Source organism: Periophthalmus magnuspinnatus, chromosome 19 (genome assembly GCF_009829125.3).
Source record: "Periophthalmus magnuspinnatus isolate fPerMag1 chromosome 19, fPerMag1.2.pri, whole genome shotgun sequence".
NCBI lineage: Eukaryota > Metazoa > Chordata > Actinopteri > Gobiiformes > Gobiidae > Periophthalmus > Periophthalmus magnuspinnatus.
The window spans coordinates 11,454,847-11,479,443 of NC_047144.1; the positions used below are offsets into that span (position 1 = coordinate 11,454,847).

At 37.6% G+C, this 24,597-nt stretch overlaps 2 protein-coding genes across 2 annotated transcripts in view; one reads left to right on the top strand and one right to left on the bottom strand.

Moving 5' to 3' along the window:
• Window positions 1-24,597, bottom strand: part of cdk5rap3 (CDK5 regulatory subunit associated protein 3) — a 312,712-nt gene that overhangs the window by 223,216 nt on the left and 64,899 nt on the right. The gene's annotated exons all lie outside the window — the stretch shown is intronic.
• myo1d (myosin 1D) overlaps window positions 1-24,597 on the top strand; it is a 120,325-nt gene that overhangs the window by 53,668 nt on the left and 42,060 nt on the right. Inside the window, exons 17-20 of the mRNA XM_033984485.2 lie at window positions 14,928-15,151; window positions 16,057-16,195; window positions 17,056-17,160; window positions 17,282-17,395. Of these exons, the coding sequence (XP_033840376.1) occupies window positions 14,928-15,151; window positions 16,057-16,195; window positions 17,056-17,160; window positions 17,282-17,395 (582 nt within the window). The remainder of the gene's footprint in view (window positions 1-14,927; window positions 15,152-16,056; window positions 16,196-17,055; window positions 17,161-17,281; window positions 17,396-24,597) is intronic.

Genomic DNA, 24,597 nt, shown 5'->3' on the forward strand with positions numbered 1-24,597 from the left:
TGTAAAAATGTTCTGAAATACATGTAATTGTTATAATTCAGTTTTGTCTTAAGAATGCTCTTGGGTGTGTTTTTAAAAAGTACAATGTGAATCTAATTTTGATTGACTCTTGTGAGTTTTAAGTCATGTTATAATGTTGTTACCTCATTAAAAACATACCTTGAGTTGTGTTTTGTTTCATTCACACATGTTTGAGTACCTCTTTATTAGTACTCTGTCTACATCTGCAAAGCTCAAAATGCTCTGTTCCACCTTGTGATGTCATGTATTGGTAGTTTTAATAGAACTGCTTTTACCTTTTGTTTTGTAGAGATTGGCAATTCCAGGTTTGAAATTATCCAAATGATTCTAGTGAAGGTGTATGGAGTTAAAAACACAGTGGAGCACTTCCTGTATTACCATATGACATCACAAGGTGGAACAGAGTGTTTTCTGTTTGAGAGAAGAACTCAGGACGCAGGATTTGTGTGTTAAACATGTGAATGAAACAAAACCCCAATAGGTGTGTTCGTGTTGAGGAAATAACATTATAACATTAGAAAATAGCATAATTTGGACCTTTTAAATAAATTGCAAATCTTAAAATAATTGTGAGGCAAAAATCAGAGTTATATACTTGTTCAGTCCTTGTGGGCCTTGAAAACTGCATACGCCTATAGCAGGGTTTTATCTTGCTGTAGAGAGCACTTTTATGTGAGTCAGTCACATTAGTGATATATTTTGTTTACGTGTTTGCTCGCTCATTAAAGCAGCAGCGTGTTCTTTGGTCTCTAACTCGCTCACATAAACAGCTCAAACTGAAGCAGGCCTGTCGTCACAGACAATCCCCTTATCAGCCTTTGGCACGCCTGAGACCCTGACTACAGTACAGAGACAAGGAGGAGTCAGGGAACAACATATACGCATCCTATACACAGGCCTGATTTCCTTCATTGTACTGGGGCTGTCAAAAATATCAAAAAATCAGATACTAATTATTACTCTGCTTTATTGACAGAGACTAGACTTTGGAGGAAGAAATTGGCCTGTATTTGTATTAAATAGCACTGATTAAAAGTAATAATCCATTGAACAATCCTGACCCTATATTTGTTGTGTATCTATTGAGTTTTATGTTACAAATGTCTTGAAGTTCGAGTTATTTTTGTCTGGTCTATCTCTGTTCACTCAAAAAACTATCTTGCATGTATTTTACATAATGTCTTATTTTTTGAGCTCCCCAACAAACTCAACTCAAAAATCAGTGTTAATGGCAAAAAATTGACGTAGTTTTAAACTGCTACACAATTACAATGTTATCCTATGAACTGCAGTTTAATCAGAGGTGTATCAGACAGCACACACACAGCTGTTTATGACGTGTATTGAACCAAGCTTTCAATCGAATCCAAGCTATAGAGATGTGATTTAATCATCTGTCTAATAAACTGGCTACTGTCTGTTGTGACTCACCAATATTCAAACGTCATTATTGACCTGCCCGTTAGAATATGCGTCATTGATTACATCAGCAGGAACATTCAGATAGTGATCAAAAACTGTCCTATATTACACAAAATTGACTCTTCAGAGCTTTTGAGTCATATTGTTACCTCATCAAAATCATACCTGGACTTGTTTTGGTTCATTCACACATCTCTTGAGTAATCCTTTATCATGCATCTGTCTACATCTCCAAAGCTCAAAATACTCTGTTCCACCTTGTGATGTCATGAAGCAGTAGTTTTCAAGTTAACAGCTACATTTTACCTTTAATTCAGCAGAGATTGGCAATTCCAGGACTGAAATTATCCCAAATGATTCTAGTGAAGGTGTATGGAGTTTGAAAACACAACGGAGCACTTCCTGTATTGCTGCATGACATCACAAGGTGGAACAGAGTGTTTTCTGTTTGAGACCTCCACCTAAATATGCAGGATTTGTGACCTAAACATGTGTGAATGAAAAACAAAACACAACTCCAGGTCTGTTTTTGATGAGGAAACCGCATTATACCATAGATCAGAGAATAGTTGTAATATGGGCCCTTTAAGTGTATGATGTCACATGATTTTTTTGTTATAATTTCTTGAGTTCAAACTGTTTAGGCTAGTGGTCTTATCGGAATAAGTATAACAATATGAATGACGTTTAGTACTGTCTATTACACAATGCACTATTATGTACAGTATCTGACCTAGTTTCTTTTTACTCTTTTTAAAGCAGTGGTTATTATCTGACTTGCGTTCGGTTTATTTTTTTTTAGTTGCCAGGCTACAGTTCAACATAATTAATTGTAATCTCCTGACCTTTCTTTCATAGACACCCTAAGTAGCTTTAATTTCCATGTCAAGTTGAATACAATTACCTCTTTGCGTCAATGCAGTGTTTTCACCTCTATGGGGTAAATGTATTTTGTTTTGTAACCAATGTCTCTGAGTAGTTATTCTCTTAAGAGGGAAGGCGAGGGACAGGAGAGAGAATGGCTCTATCTTTTCCATTTAATCTTTGCCCCTCTTCAACATGTTATGGTTCGTGTAAATCACAAAAGCCTCTCCAATGCTTTTCTACCAAGGATGTTTTTCGTTCATTTGTTTCAAATGCTCCCATTACAGAAATTACAGAAAATAGGTGTCCATTTTCTAAGAGCTTTATGAAATGGCCAAATAAAAGATGGTAAATCTTGGTAAGAGCTCATCATGATCACACCCTAAGACTTATACAAATTCTTTTAACAACTTCTGTTTAAGGTAATATGGGCCAATTCACCTGGAAGCTTGAGGGCCAAGAAAAATTGGTCTGAAAAATCCCCCAGGCCACAGTTTGGGCATGCCTACAATAGGTGGATGAGCCCTCTTCGCACATTCATGCTTGAGCCCTAATAAAACAATGATAAAACATGATTAACAAGGAGATATGCAAAATCGAGTATAAAATATTAATAAATAAACAGAAACTTGTAATCTTCCAAACAAGGATATAAAGTGATATTCTGCCCTTTTCTGGTTCTTCCATTGGTTTTTCAGTTTTTATTGTCCATTCACCATATATATATATATATATATAGAGAGAGAGAGAGAGAGATATTAATTTTACTCAGTATTGCACACCCCTATTCATGCCTTTCACCTTCCTGATTGTACATGATTAGTGAGTACTTTTGCCCATTCAAACAATATATTATTTTGTTTTGAATTGTTAATTGCTATAGCAACAGTGTTCGCAAAAATGGATGGCAAAAAAAAAAAAAATGGAAGGACCCAAAATGGTATAAATACTAGTGTTATAAATTAAACATGGCACGGCCCCACCTCAACCTCTGTGTAAAATGAATATTTCATAAATTGGGCGCAGCCATCCAGATCACAGTAGCTGTCTGAGGCTGTCAGAGCAGAGACAGTGATGGGAACACGGAGCACCCCCTGTGTATTCCAGCCACAGTCTTAATTGGTTTGCAAAGCTTTACATAGTCTGCAGCTCTGGTTTATCAGGCCAGTACTCTTCGTCATTTTGACTAGTCAGCTTTCGGTGTAAACCACAGGGGGGCTTGTCTGGGCAAACGCTAAATACTATTATCTATAGAGGAGACTTTTTATTTTGTCCTGTTCCCTGTTGGTTTTCTATGCCTGCTGGGGGGTAATGCTTGTTACCAAAAGGTGTTGAAAAATTCTAGAGATGCTACGTTGGACATAACTGCAACAGCTCATCTTAATCATATACATGTAGGCCTGTCACAATAATGACTATATCTACTTCACCAATATGTGAAAGCTGGAACAATATATTTTGGGGCTCAATATTTATTTAGATTTGAGCTGTAGAGGGTCAAATAAATAACTTCTATGCCTTATAATTGGTTCATTCTGCCATTAATTTGATAATGTTTCATGCTTAGCAGCCCTAATCTCAGATCTATTCTTATCTAATCTTATAATCTGCTATGTTTGTTTGTTTGTTTGTTTATTATTTAATGAAGGGACAATGCATATTAAGAACAGAGGCATGGGGAATGAATCCCACACCTGTAAATATTCAGGATTATAGCCAGTGCTAATTTTCATCCTTTGTCCCTTGCTAGAAAAAAAAAATAAAAAACAGCCACACCACAGCTTATAAAAACAATAAGTACAAAATACAAACCCTCTTTCATATCTTAAAACTCATCCATAGACCACTGCCCTCAGATCACCAGATCTCTCACAAACTTACAGTACATACATTCACAATACAGTCCACTCGTACACCACATCTACCTATAATCACAACCTACACCTTAATAAGCTAAACATTATACATTCATGAGAAACTACATTTGCAATTCTATATACAGTACATGTACAATAATGTTTTTAAATGTATTTAAAAATCGGTTTACTGGGATTATCCTGCTTTGTGCAGTAGTTTCAGTATTATCATTTATCACAGTATTTCTGTATTAATATATTGTGCTTCAAAATAAAATAAAAACGTGTTACTGTGACAGGTCTATATACATGGTTGTGTTTTGGGGGACTCATAAGTGTTTAAGTATCCTACATTCCCCAGCATTTGATGCTTGATTGCTCAAGAATTGTCTGATTTCACCTGCCCCTTATCCTTGCCTATACTTCTGTACTTTAAACTCTTGGTTATACACATACGGTTCAGAAATGTAGCTTTGCCATTTTTCCAAAAATGTAATGCCAGCATGAACAGGCATGACCGCTGGCAGAGAATCAGTTGTAGAGTTCTAAACAGGAAATAAGTAGAAAATAGTATAGCGAGTCTTCTGTAAGATCATTTCTTTGAGTATTTTCTCCAATAGACAGTAGCTCTGCTGTTAGTGTGTGTTTGTCCACTGATCTGAAGGTTGGTGTTTTGAATCGTGCTCTTGACATCATTGGTTGATCTGTCAGATCCAGTGACCCACAGGTTGGTGGTGTGATACTAGCTCCCACACATGAATGCTGTCATTGTGTCCTTTCACACTTAACACTAACCTACATGGCCCCCAGCGTCTGCATACACTGTTGTATGAATGTGTGTGTGAGTGGGTGAATGGTTCCATGATGTAAAGAGCTTTGATTGCCTGTAACAGGGGTCAGCGACCAGCGGCTCTTTCATTCTTTTACTGCGGCTCCGCGTGGCTTGGGAAAATAAAGTATTTCATTGAAGTGTATTTTATTTGTTTTAGTTATTTTTTTAATTATAGTTCTAAATTGGAAGATTATTGTGATCTTGAAGTATCAAAATTCAATTATATTTTATTTATTTTTTTTACATTAAAAATAAGCGTCACACTTGCTGAACAAAGTTAAAAACAAACACCGCTCACACTTCACAGACGGCAGCTTACAGTCCTGCGTAAAGATGAAAGTCACTTCTTACAGCCTCGATTTGCAGACACTGTGCGCAGAGTTTTAGGAGCAAAAGTCCCATTAACCAGGAAAAATAAATATTTCTCTGTAACACTTCATGGATTTCATAAGCAACACACCATAGTTGGTTATACAAAGCGTAAAGGTAAAAAATATATATACAGTGTTTTTTTCATTTTAGATTTCATAAAGTATTTACAGCTCACAGTGTTTTCTTTTCCATGGAAACGGGGTTCAAATGGCTCTTTCGGTGTTAAAGGTTGCCGACCCTTGGCCTAGAAGGTGGAAAAGTGCTATATATAAAAAAAATGTAACCAAGGTTAAAAGACTAGGAGGATCCAACCTGTGCCTAAACCAAGACAAATCTGGAACTAGAACTAATAATAATAATAATAATAATAATACATTTTATTTATATAGCGCTATTCTAAATACTCACAGATGTAATATGCTCTAAAATTAAACTTTAACTAGATATCTGAAAACTGAACTTTTTGTTACTAGGCTGTTAAACTAAATAAAACATGAAAACAATTATAGAAGCTTGACGGTATTTTTTCAGATTGTGTGGCCATGTTATCGTAAAATAACAGCCCATTTTATCAAAATTCAAAACTGTTCAAGTCTACCATAAAAGACCTTACCATTACCCATAATACCCAGACCCCAATTTGTGAGTCACAACAAAGTGAGGCCACTCTGTTCAAAAGTCTGGTTTTCTGCACCTAAATGCCCAGAACTGATCCAGTCTCCCTCAGCAGAAAGAGGAGCCGTAAGCCTCTGATCCCTCTGAACCTGCCATGCATTTAAGTTATCATCCAAAGCTATTACCCTTAAAGAAAATGGATGACTAGGAACGGACGATCAAAGGAGAGGGAGAGAAATCTTGTACCTCGGCAAGAGCTGTCTGTACCTCCCGTACAAAGTACTCACTGAATGTATGAACTCAGCTAATGTGGAGGCTTATGTTGAAATGAATATGGAATGTACCTTTTACCCATTGACTATAGTACTTTGTGACAAAATGGGATGATCATAAACAAGGAAAAAGAGTCTTGTGAATCTCTATATAACACTTTTGCTGAGTGGACTGGCTGTTTGAGGGCGTATCCTTGGGTTTCAGAATGATGTAGAAATAAGACCGTTGCCATGGTAGCACAACATTATATCTTTTGAATGGGGAAAAGCCTTAAAATATATTAGGAAGCTGAAACCCATGAATACTGTACCTCAAACAGCAAAATATATTGTAGTCCTCCTCATTCCATTGTCCTATATTTGACTATTCACCAACATCTACCAATGAAGAGATGTCATCATTTGAATGTAACCTTATAGTTAACCATTAAGTGAAGGATAATCCAATTACTGAGAAGTCAAAGATGTCATTGAACCAACATAGAGAAAGTCGCCTTGGGAAGGGCATCCGGCGTAAACCATATGCCAAATTAATATGAGAATCTTTGCAAACGAGCTCAACCATAGAATTCAAATACTTCACTGACCTATAGCTTGTCTTTATTGCACTATTGGTTGATTTGTATTTGATTGTCCTTCCAACATGAGTAATGCCTGTCTTGCTGACCCATAGCAATAACGCTCCCACCTCTTTCTCTTTCTCTAGCTCTCATTCTCTCTTTCTCTTTCTCTTTCTATCTAATTGATGGATGGACCAGCCAATGCCATTGACTTTAATCTCCAATACTGTCCCTTTTCATAAGCCTGCTTTGTTCAAGATGAGTTTGAAGGCATTTGCTGCACGTCAGTGGAGAACCTTAGCCTGCAGGTAAAGATGAAACTTGACATAAAACTGTAAGGACCAAGGATGAAGCAGATCAATGAAAAAACGGTGGTATTAGCGCTGATTGCACCAGTGTGAGGGTCTATTAAGCGCTTTATTGATTTATGATAATGACTACTGGGCAGTGCGGAGGTTTTAGGACATCCTGTGGTCAGGCATCACCAAATTGCTTTACACATTTTGAGTGGGCCTCCCCCTGTTTCCGAAAACCCCCATACCAGGACATAGTAGACAGATCAGCAGCAGATTGCAGTCAAGTGTGACAATGGCGTACATCTGTCTCCTCTATGGTGGGATTTTGACAATGCTCTTTTCTCCTGAGGTGACAAGGTGAAAGGAGGTTTTGTGCTTTTGGGTCGTTTGAGCGATTTCACAATGGCATTTCAGGAGCAGCTCTCCCTTTGAAATGAGATGTGTTCATTATGGGTTGGGCTGCTCTAAATGTTCCCTCTGTCAGATGATGCTTTCCAACTGTAGGGAATAGGCACCATGTGTTTTGTTGCCAAGAAATGCCTTGAATACCATGTTTTCTCTATGAAGATAATTTAACATTTATTAATATGGAACATTTCTTCCAAAGTGCTAACATCTCCATAGAGACAAGCAGGTGATGTACCCTTCACCAGAAACCTGTGTAGTCGCAGCACAATGCAATTTTGCTTTCTTTGTCTAATTTTGAATCATCATGTCATCATGTTTTAGAAGTGAACTACAAGAGGAATTTGTCCAAAAATGCAAATATTGAGTCTAGAAAATATTTACTGTTCATTTTTGTTGTATTGAATAGTATGTCTATATAGTGAAGTGACTTGCCTAAAACAGTGCCAAAGCTATGGATGCACCTATCCAGCATTTTCTGTTCCGATACCGATGTCTGACGATAACCGATATTAACCGATGCTAGGGCAGAGACTGAAAATATAATGTATTTCCTTTAAACACAGAGTATACAAAAAATTATGCAAATGTGTTTTGTAACTGTTATTTATCATTTAAAGTAACTACAAAATACCTTTAAAATACAGTAAATCATCTTATTACACCAGTTCATAGACCAAAATGGGATAACTTTAAAGCCTATATCCGATCCGCCAAATTTTTCGATATCGACGCCGGTACCTGATACCAGTATCATGTTGGTGGACCCCTAGTCGAACCATATAATAGTTTTGTATGTAAATTATATAGTGATAGGGCACAAGAATGCATTGAGTACAGCATTTTAAAGCTCCACTTAATCTCAAACCAACACAGTAAAACACATCATATCATCTTGTGAATTTCCTGAAAGATTTCACCAGCAGAGAAGCTCATCTCTCCCACTCCTCTATGATTTGTGAACGCTCGTTACTAACCACCCCTCTTCAATTGAAACCTGGCAACCAATCAGGCACCCTAGCAATGAAAGATCCCCAATCTGGCTTTGATGATGTCATAAATCTTGGCCCCGGGGCTTGGCGAGGGCAGTCTCCATGATGCCCCAGTCTCTAAAAGGGTGATCAGATGGCTTTATTGGCCAACAGTGGCGTCCGGGACGATCGTCAAAGCGCCTGTTATTCACCTGATTTATCCTTCCTCCCCCGCGTGTCATCTTCATCACATCATCAACGTCACTATACAGTCTGTGGGCTCTCCTATTGGATTGTGGGAAATGTGTTGATGTGTTACCCTCGGGTGTTGTGAGGACCGAATGACTGTATGGCTTTTGTACATTAAGAGGTTGCACAGTGCTGGAAAAACATGAAAAGACCTGCTTTAATATTTACTACAACTGTAAGGATAGGTGATAATTCACTTCTCTTAGAAATACTGAGGCTTACTTCTTCATAAAAATAAATAAGAAAAAATACTTGAATACATTTGTCCTGGTTTGGTCCTGGTTTAGTTGTGTGTTATGTCTCATTCTAGTCTCAGTGTTGATGAGACATGTGCAAGTGTGAACGCATTTATCAAAACCTACACCTAAAGATACAAATTTTCCAGTTGTGGGGCTGTCACCTGGAAAAGTTATTGCTTTGCCTGAAATATTCCACAGTATGGTATTAAACGTCTAGCCTTTCAAATTCCAACTGTTTCTATCACTCAACCAAACCTTGTTAAACATGCATTCTTACAGTGAGTGGGATTGCTTCTCCACAGATCTGACCTGTAACTTGGCCTGATGGTGTCTCCTGCTGTTTTCACGGAGATTGATGAATTTAATGCCATACTGTGGAACATGCCAAGCAAAGGACGAACATCTCTTTCATTGAATAAAAATGACATTGTGCATCTGTAACAGGAAGAGATGGTTCAAAATGACTAATGAAAACATACATTACTATAATTTTGAAAACTGGCAGAGTCTTGCTTTATAGATTTTGTTTTGACTGACGGTAAAAACAATACTGCACGCCTCCTTTCACGATTCCTGTTGTTTCCACCTGTCACAGACTTTAATGAGGCTCCGTGGACAGGCTAGACGCTTTATTTTGGCTGTTAAGTCGTTGTCTGTTGGTTTATAGCCTCTCCCTCGCTCCCTTTGTTTCCTGAGCCCACTGTAGCGTTTTACCGGTGTTTAGAGTCTAATTAATGATTTGTAGCATAGATAAACACAGTTGTTAATTTGGCAGCGATGCGTGCCGTGTGGATTATGGGCTTTCACTCAAACCCTCTTGTGTTTTGTTTTGTCTGATAAATAGTTAGGGCTAAAAATATTTTCAGATGAAGCACTCGGAACAGACCTCAACCAAGGCATCAGCTGGCAATGAACATGGATAGTGCCCAGTCTTAAATCATGCTATTTCACTTTTCCACCTCGTCTCCGTGGAGATGTTATTGCTTGGCTTTGAATGTTGCTCACTATCTTTTAGGTATATTGTATTGTGCCCCGAATAATCACATTTATTGGCAAGGCAAGTGTATTTGTATAGCACAATTCATACACAAAGTAATTCGAAGTGCTTTACAGAATAAGAAAAACATTAAAATCACAATCAAAACATAAATAATCACAAATAATCATCATAAAATTAACATTAAAAGAGAAGAGTGCAGAATAAAAACCTTTCTGTACATACTGCATCTTTAAAAAGAGACATAGTGAGAATATGTTGTCATGGGAACAAAATTTCAAGTCTCTCAGATTTATTGATTAACCAGATACACACCAGATACCAGATACAGTACACAGCTTTCAGTCATTTTACAAATAGTCTTGTATCTACAAAGACACCCAGAGAAATACCATAGATGGGATTAAAAGCAGTGTAATCTATGGTTTATATCCCACTTGTAGGTCCATTAAGCCTATCCAAGTAAACAACTGTATTTTTACTATTAACATTTGACAACCAAAACACCAGCAGTGCTCCAGAGGCCTGCGTTCACTCTCCCGCTGTTGTAGGGGCGAACATGTGGAGGGCCAACTCACGGGTCGATTAGTGATGAATGTGCATCCAGTCCCATTCTCATCCATTATGCATCAGAGACAATGCTGTTTAAGGAACACTATAAGGTCATGTTGCAGACGGATTACTGTAACATCTGTCTATAGAGATAATTACTAATAACTTGTTTTGAGCACAAAAATTTAATATTGAGTTATATTATAAGACTTCAAAATAAAGGTACAAAGTGATATTTCTGCAGTTTTGTATGTAGTTTTACAGTGTTTTTACTTTTGATTGAAACTTTAACCTACAAATTTTTGTCAGTATTGCCTACTCCTATTACTGATGTGATGATCCACACTTTTACACACAGATTTTTTAAAGGACCCCCTTGAAAAAGATAGTAAACTGGGGTATTTCTATTTCACTTAACTTTTTATCTCTTTTTATTGTGGGATGACAGATCAGTCGATACAAACACTGAAGGTTGGGGTTGATCAAGGCCTGTGTGGTTGTTATGACTCACTGGTCCTCTCTTTATTGATCTCCGCTTAAGACACCACCCTTTTTTCCACATCAGCGGTCACGTCTTTCTCCGCCCTCTGAGCATGATCATTCAATTAGTGAGATTCTGCAATGAGCTTCCTTTGAGCATTTTTACTTTAGCTAAGAGTTACAAATCAGCCACGACCACTTACAAATATATATATTTTGTTTTTAAGATGACATGGTGTATTTGAGTAACAGATCTTTTAGTAGGTGAGATGATATTCAGAAAGCGGACTGTTTGCTTAAAGATGTGATGACAGGGTGTGAAGATGTCCAATTATAATTATTTAAAGGCTTGGGACAGGACAAGATGTTGTGTTACAGGATTTGTCATCCCTGTGGGTAGTAAGATTTTCCAACAACAACATAGGTTATGTACATGCAACTAATGTATACAGCCACCAATGATAGTAACACCATCATCCATCTGACAGAAATGCACTGTTTTTTGAAAAGAATATGTTAAATAAAGCTGATGTTTGATATTATTGAGTCAATATTAAAATATTGCAATACCACCTCACCCCCAGTGTTTGTGTACACTGGTGTATGAATGTGTGTGTGAATGGGTGAGTGGTTTCTTCAAGGTAGAAAAGCGCTATATAAAAATGTGACCATTGACCATATCGTAAAATTTCCCAATATCACTCGCCCCCCAGTATGTGTGTATGCATTTATTCCTTCTATTTAGTACCTCTTTAGATAAACTAAAGCAACGTGCCGCTTCCTTACTGGAGAAGTGTATGGATCATTATTGTCTTCTCAGTCTATTAGAAGATCTGGTCTCATCATCATCTGAGATCACTGCAAATATGCAAATTACACAAATCCCTCTTTTTGCCACGGGCCACCTCCATATTCCACATCGTTAAATATTCATGAGCTACTGATTACTATACTTTACAACTGTCTGATAACCAATATAGCATGTTGTATTGTCTCATTTGATTTGGTTTTCAACTAAATTCATCTATCAGTTGTATTACCAGTAAAATTGCTGTGTAAAAATATAGGTAGAAACTGTGGCCTAGTACCATATGTTGAGTTTAATGTGGGTGAATGATGAATCTCCCTGGGGTGCCACTAAAATCTATTATTCATGTTGTAGAATGCCTGATAGACTTTCATCCTATTTTCAGCTACCCCATTTGTTGAGGGGTGTCCTTAATCCAGGGGTGGCCAGAAATGATTAGAACAGCCAAAACTGAGACTCAAAGATTGTAAAATTTGGTATTATAATCTGTACACAAGCGTGATTGAGTGAATGTATTTTATTTTTAGGATGAAATGTATGTAATTGTTTGTTCATTTATGAAGTATTATTTTGTTAATTTACAAAAACTGCCATTTTAAAAAGTCATCAGAGGCTTGAAGTTTACTCTTTCTATAGTTTTTTTCATAATCCATCTGCACTAACTTCATTCAAAATCCCCATCCCTTCTTGATAATATCCACTAGACCTTATTTCCATTGATAATATCTGTAGAAGAATGGAAAGAAAAAGAAAAAATTCAAAACTGAGATAGCAGTTTGGTTATTCTGTGGTTTTGCCCCAAGCTGTAGCTGTCAAAACAAAAGTGGTTGGACACTGACAAAAAAAAATATCTGGCCTATTTTTTTTCTATTATTTTTATTTGCAAAAGTGAATGATATTGTTAAACTAGTGGGAATGATCACTCTAGTCCAACCAGCAGATAAACAGTCTCTTCCACATTGAAAGTTTGGGAGCACTCTGAGTCATTGTCTTCAGGCGATTTTGCTCGAGAAAAATGTGCCAAAAGGTTTCTGCAGCGCCCTGTAGAGTCTTCTCAGCTATTGCACTTTTGGTCACCGTGACGCTTGCGTTTTCTAGATCCTGGGAAATGGCATCTAGGGTACGGTGCATGTTTTCGATCACTGCTTTGAGCACTGCTTCGCCAAAGTTGTCAGCCATTTTGTCAACACCAAAAATAACTTTCACTGCCTCTGTGAAGGATTTCCTCACTATTTCTCTCAGTTCAAAAAAAGCAATCAGATTAGAATATTTGTCCATCAAACTACCAACATTGCTCTGAATGTACCTGGCCACATCGACTGAGTTTTGAGACTTGATTTGAGATGTTTTATCCAACCAATCTTCCACTCTCTCCAAGATTCTCTGGGCCATAGCCTCAAAAATCACCTTAAACACTGACAAGCAAAGATCAGCGAGGAGTTTTTGAACATGAAGACTGAAGAATCCATTCTCCAGCTGCATTAATTCTTTTTCACTTAGACTACCCAAAAACTCTTGAAAGACAGATATGACTTTGTCGCACTGCAGCGTGGTTTGAGATAATGGAGTTTTTTTATTAACCCTGTGACCTGCAGCCTCTTGATTTTCGCCTTGAGGATTGGTCAAAAGTTGGACCAGTTCTATTGTGACGTCTACTGGTGATTGGGCATTGTCCTCTTCCTCCTCACACTGGGTTGTGGTCATGGTGGCAACTTCTCTCGTAGCTTCTTGCACCAGTCCTTTCATGTTCGGTTCTGCACCCGGGATGTGTAACTCTGACTTCCACTTGAATACCTCATTGGTAATAGGCTCCCCTGAAATCAGAGGCTCCCTGTCATCCACAGACTGTCCAAAGGCATTGTTCCAGAAGGCGTTTATAGCTGTGGTCCCATTTTTGTTTTTAATCCATAGTGGTTTGCTGTTTGGTTCAACCTGTGCCTCCTCCATTTTATGCTCAGTGCTTCTGGTGTGCTGGTTTGGCAAGAGGGATCAATCACACACTGTAAGAGAAAAATATGCATAATATACATTGGGAGATATACATTTAAAATAATTTGCTTTCCTTTCATATTCAGGCCCTGTAATTTGCAGTAGCCTACACAATGGTTATGATGTAATACAGTTTGTTTCTGAATAAAAGTAGGGAGCAGCTAAAATCAGCACGACTGTCACAATGACGCAAACAGCAACTTTACAAAAGGGCTCAACTTATCAGTGAAACATTAATGCTAACAGCCTTTCTTAACTACTCTGTTTTGTTTGCATTTTGTCTAATATAAAGTTCCCCTTCCTCACACGCACCCAGTACCGTGAACACATTACCCCTGTCCTCCAGAACCTCTACTTGCTCCCCATCCCTCAGCGCCTTCACATCAAAGTCCTTCTCTCAGACCTGCTGCAGCCCCACACTGCATCCCACTCCCTCCACTCCTCTGACGCCAACCCCCTGTCCCGCCCCTGCAGGACCAAGCACTGAACCATAAGGAAACAGCGCCTCCTCCATAGCCGCCCCCACCCTCTGGAACTCCTTACCTCAGCAACTCCATGACTGCACTGACCTCTCCACCTTCAACAAAAAATCCAGATCCATCTAGTTAGAAAAGCTTTTTTTTCTCTATATGATTTACTGTTTTTATCTTCCCTGTATCATTTGTTTATTGCTCTATTGACTGTTTTTTAATATTTCTTCTGTTGTCTGTATTTGAGAGTCCTGAAAAGCACTATATAATAAAATGTAGTACAAATAAAAGCATTGACCGGTCATACAGTACTTGGTGAGCTGATTTGTGCAGTTAAACTAGTCCTTCTCACATCAAATTAAAGTCACAAGCTAGCTAGCATTAGCCAGCTGTTGTCCAAATAGTCACACTCACCTTCTTTGTTGAATCAAACTCGTAAAAAGCACCTTGAATGATTTTTTGGATTAGACTCCTGAAAATGTGTTATTTAAATTAATTTTGTTCTTCAGTTTTCAGACATTGTAAACACGTTGTTTGCTAATGTGTGCATTGTGTCACCGTGGTAACCAGCATGTGTAACTGCTTAGCTACAGTGCTTGTAGAGCTAATTTTTAGACAATTCAACATTTATAACCATTCTTTTCCCCTTTCTTCCAGGTATGGAGGGGAACTCTGGCCAGAATGAGGTATCGCCGTATGAGAGCAGCCCTGATAATCCTGCGAGCCTACAGACGCTACAAAGTCAAGTCCTACATAAAGGAAGTGAACCGGCGCTTCAGAAATGTCAAAAATATGAAAGACTATGGGAGACACGTGAAGTGGCCCACACCCCCAAAAGTACTGCGCAAGTTTGAGGAAGCCCTGCGGAGCATCTACAACAGGTAAAAGACATGTGTTAGACTGGGAAATGGCTATTAATGTGTAAAAGTAAAGATTAGAATAGGCAAAAGGGAATAAATATGTACTTAAATGGCTTTACAAGTCAATGTATGCAGTGGCTCATGGCTAATTACATAGATTACTTTTCTTTATTTGACATAAGGTACAAAATAATATGTAAGTGTAAAACATGTAAGATGCCATTATAATTTGTTAATTGCTATGGCAACGGTGTATCATTCTGAAACCCATGTTTTTTCATAGGTTTAATTCGGTAAAAATGTTAATAAATACTAATAATTGTATAATAATAATAATAATAATACATTTTATTTGTTAGGCGCCTTTCAAGGCTCTCAAGGTCGCCGTACATACATACATACACAATACAAATTGAACAATATACAAATTGAACAATATACAAATTGAACAATATTATATTATTTTATTATATTATTTGAGAGACACAACCATATTTAAACAGTTGAAAAAAATACTTGAAATTAGTTTATACTTGTATATAACAGCAAGCATGTGTTTATTTGTTACTGTACGGAGAACCAACCACAGAGCAGACTAATCTACGCCTGGAGGGCTGTGTTACACCAGATGTGTCCATTTGGAGAACCTTACACATGTTTCCTCGTGCCTAGGGCGAAACACAAACCATTGATTTCTCCCTCCTCCATCAAAGCCTCATCACCTTCTTTTATCCTCACGTTTGTTTTCTATCTGATTCTTCACACAGTTTGAAAATAGTTGTTTTTTCACAATGCTGTTAGCTGTCAGGATCGGCCTAACCCGCTCAACGCACAGCTGGGGTCTTTGCTTTTAAGTATGAACTAAAGCTATTGTGATGGTAACATGGAAAGCGGATTTTTCTTTTTTTGTGTGTGTGTGACTACAGGTGGTGGGCTTGGACGCTGATCAAAAGCCTTTCACCAGAGGAGGCACTGCAGGTGAGGGCTAAAGTAGCAGCATTTGAAGTACTCAAGGGCAACAGGACTGACTTGGGACTACAGCGGCCCTGGGAGGGAAACTACCTGGTGAGTGAGTGGGATTAGAGCTCTAGCACTGAATATAAAGTGTTAATGCTAGGAATGGAGGATTTTTAACTTTTTTTTTTTTCTTGTATTTGTTGTAAAAATAAATGGCACATACTGGTCTTGCCACAGTAATTACTAAATTGACTTGTCATTTAATATTTGAGGGATGAAACAATCATTTTTGGGGATAAATATTTATCGTGGACACTTTTTCTTTGTACTAGTGGAGAACTTTTAGTCTTTTTTCTGTGCTATGATAAGATTTCAGCTGTAGAGAGTTGAATAAATAACTTCTATGACTCATTAAGTGTTAAATTTGTTTATAGCAGCTCATGTTCATAAACAATACTGTACATATAGAATAGTTTTTTGGGGTAAATGGCATAATGGCAGTGAATATTATCGTTCATCATCTATATTTTCTTCATCAATATATCGTACTTCAAACCTCAAAACCGTCCTACTCATCCCAAATATGTATTTTTCCAACGCATCTCTAGTCTGGGTTTTGAGTGATAAAATATTTTACAACTAGATGCGGTCAGAGTTCAGCAGTCTGATTTATATTATTTTACAATGTAATCTATGGGAGAAAACAGTCATATTTTCTTCACAAGCAAAGCCAGCTATATTTGTGCAAATGAGTTAACTATCTTTTTTAATCCAAGCATAATGTCACACAATGTCACCTGTCTGTTCATTCAGGTCCATTGATTAAATAGATTCAAGGTCACCGTATAACTGCAACTACACGTTTCCTTAAATGGCTTAAGAAAAAGCTATGTTTTTGCTTCATTTATGTGCTTAATGCCCTTCAAAATACATCTCTATATTAACCATGTTTTGCTTTTGATTGACAGAAGCGAGACAGTCCTGATACAGCTTCATCTTTCACATTGGTCTCCAGCGAACTGCAACGAAGAGACAAGTTTATGAGAGTTTTGTTCTCCTGTAACGTTCGAAAGGTAGGCGGCTGTCGAGCACACGGCCCACGCACACATTTTTTTTTTCTTTCAACACAAACAAATAAAAACAAACTGCCGATCGTTGCACTGTCTCCCTAAACTACGGCTATTTATTTTTCAGATCAACCGTTTTAATAAAGCAGAGGACCGCACTGTGCTCATTACTGACCGCCATGTGTACAAGATGGACCCCCTGAAGCAGTACAAGCCTATGAAGAGCATTCCCCTCTACAACGTGAGAAACTCATTGTTTTATATTAAGATATAGACTGTATTTATCATGTTTTTTACATGAGCACACATCAGATACTGGCACAGGAGACTGTAAATAATATACTACAGTATAGTACAAATATTAAACCTGTTTGTTGGCAACACTTGCAATGTTTCAGTTGAACGATCTTCAAAACATCAACTTTGAGGTTTGTCTGGATTTCACAATCTTCTGAAATAATGATAATAATGATAATAATGATAGTAGTAGTAAGGCCAACATTCTAAATAAGTTACAATAATGTAATGAAATGTAAAATTGTCATAAAACTAATTAAACAAGCTTTGCCAATAATATTTGTCATAACCAAACCAGTTTTAAAAGTGGAAAAAAAGTGTTCAAAACGTTTAATTTCTGATTACATTTTGGCAACCATTGTAACAAGTTACCCTCAAACGAAGGTTTCTTCATTTTTCAAAGCCATTGCCATAGTCCAAATAGAAAGATCAAATGGACTTTGGTACAAACCACAGGGTTACAAAAGTCCAAGTCTGAGACTGCTGTATCCCGTGATTCACAAAAGTTACTATGAAACAGCTATTAAAAAATAGAATTAATATTTAGCTGATTTAGTGTGTACAACATATTCACCTGGATTAATTTGTATACAGTTTCTGCTAATGATTTATTGAGACAGATGTAGATAAGAAGAATTTCTGACAACACGTTTCTCTGTTCACCGCAACAATTAGAAAATCAATTACAATTCATCAGAACAATGCACTTGCTGATATGCTGTCTGGGAGTGTCTGGTGCTTTCCCTCACAGGAGCAGGAGGAAGTGTCTGGTGAGAGAGAGGCTCCCTGTAGGTTTTTATGATTACACTGCTGTTTCTGCCAGTCTGACCAGAAAAGTGTTAAACCAAATCCAAGTGCAGACAAATCTCAACCTGCTCATAAGGACGGCCAAATTCTTCGTGTGGAAAAATATAGTGGAAAAATGTGGCTAGAAGTTTCAATCGATTCCTAAAAACTTGTAACTTTTGTCTGGTATTAGCTTGCTCATTTGTTTCTTGTAGTTATTGTTTTATGGATTTTTTGCTGGATGCTCTTCCTTCCACTGCAACCAGACACAAACATTTGTAACTTCTTATTAAAAAGTAAGATTACATTCATTGATTTAATTTTTTTTAGCCCATATCACAGCAGCCACCTCCCATGAGAAAATTATTGATTTGACCAATAAACTGACATCATTTAATACAAAAAATGCCCCTGCACATTCGGACTGAGTGACGCTGCAGCAGAATTATAGGCAGCACAACAGACAAAATATATTTCTTTGCTTTTTATTGCTTCGTTTTGGTCTGTGGAGCTGCTGTTTTCACCCCACAAGAATTATTTCCTCAACACACTGACTCCAAAACACATTATTTAAGGAGAGAAAGGTTCAGTTCAACTTTGTCTGATCCCAAAGTCTGTATCAGTGATGAATGTGAATGTAGCTGTTGTTTAGCTGTTAGTTTTCTACTACTGTCGCCTTGATTGATTTCATTACTCACCATTGACACTCATATAACTTTGCTCATATAACTTTGCCACTCACTAAAAAATTGTGATGTCATCTGCATAAGCTCTAGAGGAAACACTTACAAAATCAAACTATAAAACACAACCAGATTGACCAACGAATATTTTATAAAAGTTCTATTTCACCATCGTTTCCCTTACATCTCCTATCGTTACTCAACTCGGCATTTCATTACTTTACACAGGGGGAAAGTCGTCTCCTTTCCGCTGTCCTGGGATCCTGCATCAACATGTCAATATGCTAAATCCTGCCTGCCCCGCTGCTATTGGCTGTCTGTAATTTATGTTCTTCCTGTGATAGGTTCATTAGCGGCAACACGCACACTGCACATGAGGCTGTTTCCATGGAGAGTAGAGCTCTAGAGCACGTCCACTCAAGTTTATGTGTTCAGGGCTACCGTCTGATAGTACACCTAACCAATATGGAGGGCTGTAGTCAAGTAAAGTAATTCTTGCCCTGCCAATCGATTAGTCGACTAAAAGTAGGGCGTGGCAAAAGCTCTCAAAATATTACAAATCTCTATGTATCTGACCCATAAACTGTATATATAAATGGACATAGCTAAAATAGGAATCGATTATGAGCGCACTTCCGGCTCCATCGACTTTGGCTCGAATTCATTTTACTTTGAAACATTGTCGTCCCTCTCTCTGTAACTGCTGCAGTGAGCCTTGTCATTGTGGTCATAAAATGTTCATACTAAGCCGTTCTACATGATCTTGGTGTTTTTATTTTGCTATTATAGATAACAAGGTATGAACCAAGATATAGACATGAATAACAAATGTATCAGGGGGCTTCTTTCCCTGAGGCGACTTCCGCTAGTGTTAGCAACAGGTTTGATTGACAGCGTTGCTAAGCGCCCGTTCCGTGCTAAACCAGCGGTGCAGGTGGGATTGGCTCACTGACTTCTTAACCAGTTGCTCCATATAAATCCTTATAATCTAAATAAAATAATTACTAACTACAAATTTTGGTTGACTAAGACACTGACCATTAATTGACTAAATTACCAATATGTAATATCGACATTGTCTTATTGACTTCCAAGTTATTTGAAAACAAGATTTGATTTTCCTTCGCTCGTTTGTGTCCTCAGAAAGTCCATTTCAATATCATGTTTTGGTCCATTCAAACTGCACTGATGTAGACTTTTTAATCTTAATGCTGTATTGAACTTTTTATTGTTTGTAAATAATATGGCTGCCATGCTTAACGATGCATTGTGTAACTTTTCTGGTGGCAGGTACGCTGCTTCTTGTTTTCACAGAGATTTTATTATTTTGCCTGTAATATTCTACAGTAAAGTGTTGCATAGACCTGACCTGTGACTTGGCTGCGTGTGAGCTGCCTGATTGTCCCCATGGAGATGTATACATTCTTGTGCTATACTGTGGAACATTCTAGCCAAAGCAACATCTCCATGGAAACAAGTAGTAGGCAGAGTCTCCACCAGAAAGTTATGCAGTACACCTAATGTTGCACAATAATATATACATAAGTACTTTCTATATTTGCAGTGCCCTTATTTTATTGACGAGACTAAAGCAGACTTAAAAATAAGTGATGTATGTAACGCTGGAAAGTTGACTGCATGATTCCATGGATACAGAAAACCATACTTTGGAACATTCTCCATGGAAATAGATAGGTTTTATGTCATACTGTTGAGTATTGTAGCCAACAACATTGTAGGAACAACACTTCCATGGAGACAAGTCAATTAAAAGTCTGGTTTGTGGAGATGCAAGCCCTCTTAGAGTAGGGAAGCATGTTTTTTTGCACAATAAAAACACACATAATGAATAACATGCTTTTATTTTTGTCTGTTACTCAGCAAAAAGTTGCATACTGTGACTTTAAACAGAATACACATCAAGATGTTGATTGAGCAATATTTTCCTGACCCCATTTCACAGTCTCCCCAGGCATAAATAAAACTTGTTTACTTCAAAATGATGATTGACTCTTCAGGTGAGCACAGCTGCAAGGGGCACATTCAGGTGTAACACATTAATCAGGCTCAAATCCAACATGGCCGCCTCCTGCCTGGACCAGAGCAGTGGGCAGCGAGACCGCTATGACAGGGCATCCCGACGTCTAATCTGATAAATATGTGACAGGAGGGAAATGGAAAACCCCATACCCAGAGTTGTATTTGTGGTACATGTGTAATAGACTAGACGGACTGCAGTGCAAAGATGGATTAGGTGATTGTTATTTAAGGATGGCTCTTTCAAACTGAGTTGATAGATGGGGCTCGCTGTTATCCACGGGCAGCCACAGCAGAAGGTAACAGGGTGTAGGAGGACAAGGGTAAGGTAGTATATGGTTGCATAGGAAAATGTTTATATAGTCGTTATTAGGGGTATGCAAAAATATCGAAATATTGATGTGTCATATTGTTTCATTTAATGATACATTATCTATATCATGGGATGATCGATATATTGTCAAGTGTATTTTTTTTTGTATATTTTACCAAATTATTAGGTCACAGCGCTACAATTGTGTGGCTTGTTTAGAGGAAAGAAACATTTATGCACAGCATTTGACATTTGATTCACTGTTTTGATCATTAAAATAGGTTTATTTCATATTAACTTTGGTTTAACAAAGACTTTTAGTATCACAGTTGTGATTTAGTAGGTATGTTGTGACCCTTTAGAGCCATTAAACATGTCCCTGTTACATGTAAATGTGGAGCTCATATAAGATGTGGATGAGTAATACTGGCCAATGTGTTTTTCTAGTTGGTAAAATATGCAAAACAAAATTCACTTTGTTCTGTTTATTCACCTCCAATAAATGGAAGATAAATAAAAAAAATATTATTTATTGATTTGAAGTACTCAAAGATTCATCTATGTCTCTACCAGTGAATGAGCTATTTCAGAGTGATGAAATTTGGCACCGTTGTCATAGTAATTACCAACCCAAATCACTATTCTATCATTTGAATGCTGAAATGTCCTCAAATTATCACTTACAAACAGGAAGTTTAAAACCTGTAACAACCTTTGAGACTAGAGAGAATTGTGGGTAAGACAGACGATTTTGAAGGTGAAAACTACCCCAATTGAGTTGTAGGCCTGGAGCCATGGCACCGTGACACAGCTAAATCGATCGGAGAAGGTCAAGCAGAGGGGAAAGCTGTTAGCTCATTGTTGATTAGCGCTGATAGGCTAACACTGCATCATCCCACGCCTATCCCAGGCTGTTTATTTACTGCTTCCCCTGCATCCAACCATTGAGGGCATGGGGAAACTGATAAATGGTTAGTGCTTATAGGAGGAGCCCACCACAACCGCCTCACGTGGGATTTATTTGCCAATTAATGCTTCCACTGCAAAACGCACATCATCACTAGATTTTACGAGTATGTTGTCATGACGACTCTATGAAGCAAAAACGCTGCATATTTGAACAGACTTCCTTTCTTCTGTTATTCTTACTTATTTTTATAACATAGCATACAACAAATAATCTGCCTCCCAAGAATGCTGTGATTTCTACTGTGATTTGAAGGGCTGCCAGGTTAATTACAATCAATACAAAATTCATAGGTACCTCTAAGTCTTATTATAAAAATGGCTACTCCTGTATTTTAGGTCTCTTCAAACATGTTCTGAAATGCTGTCGTTTGTTTACGTTCCTCTGGGTCTAATTCTACTCTTTTACATTGAAGAGACATGAATAATTATAATATGTTTTGTTATTTGTAAATTTAATATTTCCCTCACATCATTTCTAGCTATTCTTTGCCGTGCTGTGTGCTCTCTCAGTTTTAACAAATACAATGTACAATCTCTCCATTTCATGTATTTTCCCTTCCATCCTGTTAATTCCTGCCTCCTCACCCTCCCTCCACCCTCGTATTCCCATCTCTTCCCGTTGTTGTTGTCATGGTGACTTCCCGGGAGACTGCGTTGTCATGGATACGGACCGGCGGGGCGGATCAGCTGATGTCTGGTGTCGTTTAGACATGTGCGCAGACCAGTCATCTTCACAGAATCTGAGACCCCTCTGGCTCGTTTTCCATCATTCTCAGCTTTAAGAGAATGGACTTTTTTTTCCTTTGGCCTGGAAGAACAAAGACTTCCTGTTTTGTTCTCTTAATACTGAAATATTCTTACTCAAAATGGCACATTTTACAAGACTTTTTTCAAATGCACAAAACAAATAGCCTAGTCGTCAGTAGTCAAATAGTCAGATAATTGTTAACTGGTTTATACCTCCAGACCATGTCATGGATTACATACAAATAACAGAAGAAATATATCATTTTTAGTATTTTTGATGAAAAGTATGTTCCACTAGGATGTTCTCAACTTCTCTTTTGGATACAAACATGGGAAAATCTTATATTCACCAGCCTTCTAGCGATCTAAACAACTAACCAATTATAGTAAAAGAAAAATTCAAATCTGTGATCTGGACAAAAAGCTGCTGAAACGTCTTAGAATTTTTCTTTTACTATGGATCATACCTGGATGGTTGAGGGATTACACGGACAACTACGGTAAATGATTAAGAAAAATAATCCCAACAACACAACCCACGTGGTGTTAGACAGAAAATAATAATTAAAATAATGCAAGTTACACATTCATTATTACAGCATATAAAATGAACATAATTTCCACATAACATTAGCCATAGATTGAATATATTTAGAGCTGAATGTCATGTGAACATCTGTGTTCTCATGACGACTCTCAGTGATATGAAAACAAAAGCATTGTTCATAGGCTCTAAAACAGTGTATTAATGTATTCACTTAAAAGCTACCTTAACTATGAGCTTTGAGCCAAATTAATTAAAATCTTGTTTTATAAGTCAATTGGAGAAGTGTTTTAATAGAGGATTCTAATATTTTGGTCCATATTTATTTGCAACTATGTATTGTGTTCAGGTTAGGGTCGTCTTAACAACCAATTTCTCCTCAGTTGATCTGGTCTGTTACAGTCAAAAAAAAAAAAAAAGACAACAGATGTTTGAGTAGATAAATAGCTCCAGCAAATTTCATACTCCGGGTACAAACTGATTTGGCGAAACAAGATCAAATTTGTCTGAGAAAGTATCATTATCCCACTCATTATAAAACTGCCTGTCGTTCCATTCTATTAAGCCCCTAATATGAATGTAAATGTACTCAGCTCCATGTAATTAACTGTGTGCGGATTGCGAGACACGGGAGAGGATTTGGGGTTTAATTCATGCTGATTATGGAGTGTTTTGGACCAGAGTTGCAGACATCTTGTTACTAAATAAGCTAGCTGGCTGTGTAGCCTGAGGTGCTAAACTGTCTCAAGTTAATGGAAAAAGAGAAGAAGTGTGTCTAGGCATTGCTCTCCACTTGGGGATATTAAAACACCTGACATCCTGCCCCCTGGCTGTTCGTCGCGGTGTTGCTGCAGTGGACTCAGGTGGATTAGAAATTAATGGGGAGAAAGCGTCGGATCTAGAGCTGTTAAGTGAATAAAGCTGGGATTATGGCGTCCTGCTTGTGTTCATAGAAATGTTATTGCTTTGCATGTAACAGTATTTCCTATAGGTTTATACAACAAGACTATGGTGGCACAGGCAACCCTTAGTGAATCATGTTATTGAAAAAAAAAAAAGACTGATTA